Source organism: Coregonus lavaretus, assembly GCF_964263955.1.
Source record: "Coregonus lavaretus genome assembly, contig: HAP1_SCAFFOLD_6985, whole genome shotgun sequence".
Lineage (NCBI taxonomy): Eukaryota > Metazoa > Chordata > Actinopteri > Salmoniformes > Salmonidae > Coregonus > Coregonus lavaretus.
In genome coordinates this window covers 20,629-29,470 of record NW_028156428.1, presented here as the reverse complement: position 1 = coordinate 29,470, position 8,842 = coordinate 20,629, and the positions used below count along the sequence as shown (strand labels likewise).

Sequence of the window (8,842 nt, the reverse complement as noted above, 5' to 3'; positions counted from 1 at the left end):
ACATGGTAACAAGTTTCGCCCTATGAACAGACACGGAGAGACAGACAAATCTAATAAAAAGTATAGGTTGAGGTTGCCTTTGAAATCAGATTATTATCCGTCGGCCCAAGGCACACGGAGGAGGGTGGCTTATCATCTTTGATGTGCTTTTATCTTTTATTGGAGGTGGTGGAGCGAGAGAGGGTACGAACAAGTGGGCGGCCATTTTGATATTTTCAGTCTGCACTGTGCTTTTTAGCTTTGGCTCCACAGGAATACATCTGACATTTACCAACAGTCCTCACCCCATCACCTCTCGTTTATTAGGGAACAGGGAGTCCTTCCAAGCCAACCATGGGACTGTCTGGGCGAGAGACACACAATACAGTTCATACAGGGAAAATGAACAGGAGAGACAGAGGGGGAGGAAGGAGGGTGGGGAAGGGGGAAGCCTGCTCTCAGATCTGTTTGTGCTGTATAGTCGAGTCTAATAGACCTATAGGAATTGGCTATAAACTGATCTGGGATCAGGCTTGCGCCAAGTCTAATAGACCTATACGAATTGGCTATAAACTGAAGAGGACTGGCCACCCCTCAGAGCCTGGTTCCTCTCTAGGTTTCTTCCTAGGTTCCTGCATTTCTAGGGAGTTTTTCCTAGCCACCGTGCTTCTACATCTGCATTGCTTGCTGTTTGGGGTTTTAGGCTGGGTTTCTGTATAAGCACTTTGTGACAACTGCTGATGTAAAAAGGGCTTTATAAATAAATGTAATTGATTGATCTGGGATCAGGCTAGCGCTAAGTCTAATACACCTATAGGAATTGGCTATGAACTGATCTGGGACCAGGCTATATAGCACGGTGTTGTGTCATCTTACCTGTGTTTCTCCAGCTCGTTGTGTGACGATCTGAAAGGGCAAATAAACAAAGACATGGATGAGTTCCTTGGGAACAGGTAGTTACACTGTAGTTACACTGTAGTTACACAGTGTAGTTACACACTGTAGTTACACTGTAGTTACACTGTATTTACACACTGTAGTTACACACTGTAGTTACACACTGTAGTTACACTGTAGTTACACACTGTAGTTACACATTGTAGTTACACACTGTAGTTACACTGTAGTTACACACTGTAGTTACACTGTAGTTACACACTGTAGTTACACTGTAGTTACACTGTAGTTAAACTGTAGTTACACTGTAGTTACACTCTGTAGTTACACTCTGTAGTTACACTATAGTTACACTGTAGTTACACTGTAGTTACACACTGTAGTTACACTGTAGTTACACACTGTAGTTACACATTGTAGTTACACACTGTAGTTACACTGTAGTTACACACTGTAGTTACACTGTAGTTACACACTGTAGTTACACTGTAGTTACACACTGTAGTTACACTGTAGTTACACTGTAGTTAAACTGTAGTTACACTGTAGTTACACTCTGTAGTTACACTCTGTAGTTACACTATAGTTACACTGTAGTTACACTGTAGTTACACACTGTAGTTACACTCTGTAGTTACACTGTAGTTACACTCTGTAGTTACACTCTGTAGTTATACTGTAGTTACACACTGTAGTTACACTCTGTAGTTACACTGTAGTTACACTGTAGTTACACTGTAGTTACACTCTGTAGTTAAACTGTAGTTACACTCTGTAGTTACACTGTAGTTACACTGTAGTTACACTGTAGTTACACTCTGTAGTTACACTGTAGTTACACTCTGTAGTTACACTGTAGTTACACTGTAGTTACACTGTAGTTACACTCTGTAGTTACACTGTAGTTACACTGTAGTTACACTGTAGTTACACTCTGTAGTTACACTCTGTAGTTACACACTGTAGTTACACTGTAGTTACACACTGTAGTTACACACTGTAGTTACACTGTAGTTACACTGTAGTTACACTCTGTAGTTACACTGTAGTTACACTGTAGTTACACTCTGTAGTTACACTGTAGTTACACTGTAGTTACACTCTGTAGTTACACTGTAGTTACACTCTGTAGTTACACTGTAGTTACACTCTGTAGTTACACTGTAGTTACACTGTAGTTACACTCTGTAGTTACACTGAGATGTGTGCAAACCTGGTGGCCAACTACAAGAAACGTCTGACCTCTGTGATTGCCAACAAGGGTTTTGCCACCAAGTACTAAGTCATGTTTTGCAGAGAGGTCAAATACTTATTTCCCTCATTAAAATGCAAATCAATTTATAACATTTTTGACATGCGTTTTTCTGGATTTTTTTGTTGTTATTCTGTCTCTCACTGTTCAAATAAATAAAATGATAGACTGATCATATCTTTGTCAGTGGGCAAACATACAAAATCAGCAGGGGATCAAATACATTTTCCCTCACTGTATATATATATATATATATATATATATATATATATATATATATATATATATATCATTTTTTTTGTACAAAGCTCTGCATTCGTCATCGTGTGGAAAACGAAATCCTCTTCCCTCGATGTGTGTATGTGTGTGTGTGACATCTGCCAGAGCTTTCAACACACGCACACACACACATCAACACACACACACACACACACATCAACACACACACACACACACACACTAGACTGGACAGCAGTACGTGTACGTCTACAGTCCTACACTGTAAAGGGGTTACTGTGCATTTGACAGTAGCTTACAGGTAGCTAAACCTACTGTAATATAAATATGGTATCAAAGCAAGTACTGTGTAATGACACACAGTACAATACCATCAAATTGACTTTATTATCCTGTAAAAAAGTAACCGCTACCGCAATCGGAATGAATGAATGAATTACAAGGCACGCCTCAAAATATGTTAATGAGCCAGAAACAACAATATCATTCCATATATTTATATATATATATATATATATGTTTTATTGTCAGATGCACCGGATAGGTGCAGTGAAATATGTTGTTTTACAGAGTCAGCCATAGTAGTATTAGGATTATAAGTGCCTTGCTCACCTGCACATTGACAGATTTTTCACCTTTTTAGCTTGGGTATTAAAACCAGCGACCTTTGGGTTACTGGCCCAATGCTCTAACCTCCAGGCTAGCTGCCACCCACTAGTGGTCAAAAGGTTTTACAGTACCATTCTAAATACAGCAATTACTTCCCCGCCCACAACATTTTCCCACAATGCACCATAATGTACAGTATGCTGCAGTAAAACGTTTCAGAGTATTTTATTGTTGATAATACCCCAAATTACCATATAATTTACAGTTTTCCGTTACAGTGTAGACACTGTAGCATACCACAACACATGGCTATTTCAGGCCAGGGAGATGGGAAGGCTATTAGGACGACCCACCAATGGAAATGAATGAGAGCACTGAAGTTCATGTCCCAATAATACCCTGAAACGACCATCTAGGATGCCAAGGAAATAACAAGCCAGAACAATAACACAAAGACCCCTGCCGTCGAGTCCACCACTCTTTTCAGTCGATCCCTCTTAAGTGCTCTTAAGTCGGCCACTTTTAAGTGCCCTTGTGCTGGCGACTTCAGGGATGGGAAAGGGAAGATGAACTGTATCTGCGTAGGCCCACTGCCCCACAGCTCACTGCATGAGAGGCTTGAGCTGATGCTCGCCTATCATGTGTGCGCCGTCACCCATCGTCATATTATCCAGGGTCGTGTTCACTAGGGCACGCAACTGAAAACGTTTAAAAACATTTTGCAATGAACAACTTGCCTTTTTGACAGGACAAGTCCAGGTAGTCTCTCCCGGTTTTAGTCAGTTTTCTTCCATTTGGTGCCTAATGATGATACCCAGATGATATGACGCTCTGCACATAACACAGTGTTGTGTGTGCTGCCCCTGGGGCTCTCACTGGCCATGCTCAGTGGAAGGGGGAAAGGCCTACAGACGCTGGTGCTGCTGACCACCCCTTTTCACCATCAGACGCCACGGGAGAGGAAATGCTATATCTCCTGTACAGGGAAGTAGTCCTATTCAAATTTGAAACATGTGCAAATTGGGGACAGGCAAAGCACGAGGCGACACATGGTTTCCTTAACCGAGGCACGGGTGAAAGAGGCCCAAAGAGGCCCGGCAGGGAGGCACAGTCCGACACCAGACTTGCCTCACACCGCAACAACAGACACATGACTTTGAATGTCATATAAACTGTATAGTATAAGATTGAAAAACCACCGCTAGAGTCGGGACAGGACTGGTGTGTAAATAAGGCCTACATCAGCCACCATTTTGGGGATGGATGAAAACAGTCGCTTGGTTATAAATGCGTATTATATGAAAGCCTGGGATGTCCTCGTTTGGTAGCAATGCAGTGAAACAAAAATGAGGAGCTCTATGCATCCGTTTGTTGTTTTGAGGACGTACATGTTCAAGGATGTAATGTTATAATTGTATGCATGTACGCCAGTGTACTGCTTAACATTGGTTTACAACACAGTGGCCGTTGCATTTATTGTTTGTGTCTTCAAAGTAAACAGGGAAACTCAACTGAAGGTTCTCCTTTCTTCCACACCGATTTGCCTCTGTCACGTGTCGTGTAAAAGGCATAACATTGCACTACAAGCAGAAACAATATTAATACATTAAATCTAAAAATGAATGGAGGGCTTTTAAATAAAATGATTGAAAACCATACCTTTATTTATTTATTTTTTGCTAAGTAGTTTCCCTGTGTCAACTAATTTCCACTGATTTTAATGCAGAAATTGGGGAGGGAGGGAGATCCATAGCTCCATAGCGTTGCACTGACGACTAGCTGTAGTCTGCAGCGCAATGAACTGGTACCAGAAAGACTAGCTGTAGTGTGCAGAGCAATGAACTGGTACCAGAAAGACTAGCTGTAGTCTGCAGAGCAATGAACTGGTACCACAAAAGGGAGAGAAACTCAGGCTGTGGCCAGACCAGCTGTAAACTGAGCCCTCGGCCCAGGCAGGGGCAGGGTCTGCTAGGACTGCATCTGTGGGGCACTGTGTTATGTGGACATCTGTGTGAGCTGAGTTGAGTTGGCCACCACACCCACCTGAGTTTGCCACATCCCCACTGTTTTGCTCCAAGAAAACACACTGTGACTGCACCACAAGACTTGAGAATATAGGCCACTGACAGTTCCTATTTATCTCACAGAACATATGGTTGATCAAATGTGCCTCTTGGGTGTGTGTGTGTTATCCTGCATATGTTTTTTCACACAAGGAAATTACATTAAAAAAATAATTATCAAAGCGTGAGACAGCTTCTAATAAAAAGTGTTGAGGGCACTGCACAGGACCTATCATGTGATGTGCCAACCAATAAAAACTCAGTGAACTTAATGTTAACTAGAATGACCCGTACATTTAGCGCAATAACAACAAACATTTCTTAAAAGTGGTTTAATCTTTTTTCAATTGCAGTCTATCTTTCCTGAAGCACAGCCGCATAGAGTAGAATCAGCGCGACAGGAAAATCGATACATTTTACATTATATTTCTGTTTATCTATGTCAAAACGCTGTGTACTGTAGCCTACGGAGATGACGACGCGCGCTCGGTGTCATATGGGTCATGGGAGGGAGTGACATAACACAAGTTCCCAAACGTTGCAAATGCGGTAGAAGTGTGCATGTACAAATCAGTACGTGAATGCATTGGAGAAAAGGGGTTAATGTCAGAATGATGCATGTGTGTTTGAAAAAGAAAGTGAGCACCAAAGTGATGCTGTACGCGTGGCAGTGTTATTACGACATCTAAACAGAGAAAGAAAAATGGCGTTTGTATGAATGACGAATAAACAAAAACAGATCGATTGAACTATTGATATATCGATAGAAAAATGAGTATATTTACCTATTGTTCTGTGTTTTTCTTGAAATTGGCGAAGCTTTCGTTTTCTTTCGGGAAAAGTCGCTATTGTACGGTAAAACAGACGCGTAACCATGTTCTGCTTCTATTGACAAAGTAAACAAAAACAACAGGGTTAATTTCTACACAGGCTAATACATTCTACGTAACAAGGGATATAAATTGGCTATCACATAATAGAACTGTCAATGCCATATATGACGTAGCCTAAGAAAAACATGTTATTTGATAAAAGTGGTTATGGTGACGTAGATAAACTCTTTGACAATGCTGGAGCAAAGCACAAGATTCAGGACAATCTAATATTGAGTTTATCTACGTAACCATAACCATTTATAATAAACATGATATAAATCATGTATTTTGATAATAAATTGTATCTTGAACTTGTCCCTAACCAATTGTGAACAAGGCTATAGCCATTGACATCAGATAAAACAGGTTATAAGGATGTACTGATCATACTAATGCAAAACTACAAATGCAAATAGGTTATAAACCATATCTAAATATTTTTCCTAATGTGTTGACTAGTTTGTTTATATGCAAGTTATATCTATGTTGGTCGGTCTGCAATAACATCACCGCACCGGCACAGTATGTTCACAGCTCATAAAGTGACATCATAGCTGCGCTATGGCTGTGCACGTCCACGAAAACTTCATATAAGATAGAATAGAAACAGTTTAATTTTCCTAACATTAAATGCGGTCATTAACCCAGTCAAAGCCTTTTGACATTTTGGCAGGGAAATACCTCTGTCTCTTCTTTCCAAGTATTCTGCAGCCTCCAGGAGAATTAAAAGAGAATTAAGTTCCATCTTGTTGACTTGTTGTATAAAAATATAAAATAAAATCTATATAAACAAATGTACAGCTAATGGAAAAACAAATATGAGACAAAACGAAATAAAACCTAAAACTGTGTTAGGTCGATATGAATGTCTATGTTCAGTTCTGAGTCTTGGGGACTCCCAGCTAGATTCATATCAACTGCACCTAACTAAAAACCTGGGAAGTGAAGAACGGCTGTTCTGGCCAATTAGAAAATAATAATATCCCCACAGGGCGGTCCCTGAATACGTGCCTTGGCCAATAGGGAAGATCAGTGACTGGGGTTTACCAGGAGAATGTTGATACATTGCGAATTGCCTTGTGATTGGCTTGACAATGATAGTAACACGGTAGAAGCTATACCCTAGCAACAGCGCGTGTGACCCAGCCCCGTAATCGTTCATTGGCTGACATCTAGATAACTGGCTGTTGATTGGCAGAGTGGAACCTTTGGGCGTGTCTTTTTCCTTCCTCTTGAACATTGAACTTGGCTGTTGTCTGGGTTGCCAGTGTGGCTTGCTCCTCGTCAAAAAGTGATCGTGAAGGAAGTCACGTTGGTGTTTGTTGAGCAAACTGCACGAGTTAGACAACTTATTTCAGGAAAGTTTCAGCTCTGGTGTGCTTTAGAATAGAGGAAAACTGCTATTATATTGCCATGACATTGTATGAAAAAATATTATACTTTCACTTTTATAAAATATGATACTTTCACTTTTAAAAGGGTATGTGTCGTAGTAAAACATATGCTTGCACTTTAAAGTTTATTCTCATGCTATATATCCAGTAGTTACACATGATTCAAGTAAAAGCAAACATATTTTGGGAAATTTTAAAAAATATGTTTTGCAACCACAGGATGCTGTTAGAGAGAGAGAGAGAGAGAGAGAGAGAGAGAGAGAGAGAGAGAGAAAGAGAGAGAAAGAGAGGGGGGGGGGGATTATTATGAAATGCAAAGACTTGTGCATGTCATTATCTTTAAAAAAAAATACATCTTTATAAAATGAAACATTTTAGAATGAGATAGATGACCATTGAGCACAATGTCTTGCAAAGCCTTCCTCAGGAGAGAGCCTACATGCCACAGTGCCTGGGGTGTTTACCAAGCTGTCTGGTCATTTCCCATGCCTAATTTTCCCAGTATTCCCTCAACTGCAACATTTTACAGAAATAGCCCTCAATGTCAGTCAGTGAGTGTCAAAATGACTCTCCAGGTGACATTTCTCAGTGTTTGCCTTTAAGTGTCATGAAGGGTAGATCAACAGAACATGTATGTTGTTGGTGGTTGTGTGGATATTGTAGAAGAAAGATATTGAACAAGAATTTGTGTAAATATCATTGGCTAAATGTAATTATATAATGTTGTTGTAGACACACAACAAAAATATATAAAAGTAATATTTTTATGGTAGTGTGCATTTTGCTCCAAAATGGTGCAAAGTAAGAGGATCCCCCCCCCCCCCCCAAAAAAAAATACACACAACAAGCCCATAACTTCCACTCCACATCATCAGTAGTCGATTATGGTGATGATGTCACACCCCCAGCAGGGTCACATGGTGTGGGCCTAGCTGTGTTGCTGTCCCTCAAGGCAACAACACACTGCTACGCTGTAACCATCATAGAACCAGGCTATACTGTTAAACAAAACTTACCTCACTGTTACTATAACCTTTACAGTAATTGGTTATAAAGTGATATCTATATTTTATTATTGCCATGCTATATCACATACCAATGTAGTTATGGCAGCAAAATGTTGCCTTGTGTGTCCTAATAGTAACCTTGTAAACTTTTATGATGTTTTACTGTAATTGCCTTATGATAGGCAATATGTCAGTCTGTTCTCAGATGAGTGTACAACATGGCCCAGTTAGCTTAGCCTGATTAGACCAGACTGAATGTTGCACTCACTGGTGACACAATGGCTCAGGGTGGTTATACCAGGCTACAGCTGGCTACCAAAGCCAACCAACCTCACCCACACTCTCACTATGAGAACGCAGTGGTGAACAAAATAACACAAAGGAACACACACCAGAGATAACGAAGTGGCAAAGACATTATTATGTGACAACATTAGCAACAAAGATAAAACACAAAGATAACTTGATCTATTAAACCCTCACCAAAATGCTCAAAGTCTTTAGGTGTAGCCGGGCGACATAGTTAGAG

At 40.4% G+C, this 8,842-nt stretch overlaps 1 protein-coding gene across 1 annotated transcript; it reads right to left on the bottom strand.

Moving 5' to 3' along the window:
* Nucleotides 1–6: 6 nt before the first annotated feature.
* On the bottom strand, nt 7–6,841 carry LOC311126346 (max dimerization protein 4-like). The gene is made up of 3 exons (XM_084200349.1): nt 6,594–6,841; nt 5,823–5,922; nt 7–885 (listed from the first exon to the last, which is right to left on the bottom strand). Exons 1-3 carry the CDS (start codon nt 6,655–6,657, stop codon nt 852–854), a joined length of 198 nt encoding a protein of 65 aa, XP_084056475.1. The 5' UTR covers nt 6,658–6,841; the 3' UTR covers nt 7–851.
* Nucleotides 6,842–8,842: the final 2,001 nt, after the last annotated feature.

Bases quoted from the DNA above. Each gene is read 5' to 3' on its own strand.
- LOC311126346 (XM_084200349.1), bottom strand. From the start codon at position 6,657: ATGGAACTTAATTCTCTTTTAATTCTCCTGGAGGCTGCAGAATACTTG. The intron at 5,923-6,593 runs GTATTTCCCTGC...CTTTGTCAATAG, and splicing joins CTTGGAAAGAAGAGACAGAG to AAGCAGAACATGGTTACGCG. The intron at 886-5,822 runs GTAAATATACTC...TTGCCCTTTCAG, and splicing joins AGAAAAACACAGAACAATAG to ATCGTCACACAACGAGCTGG.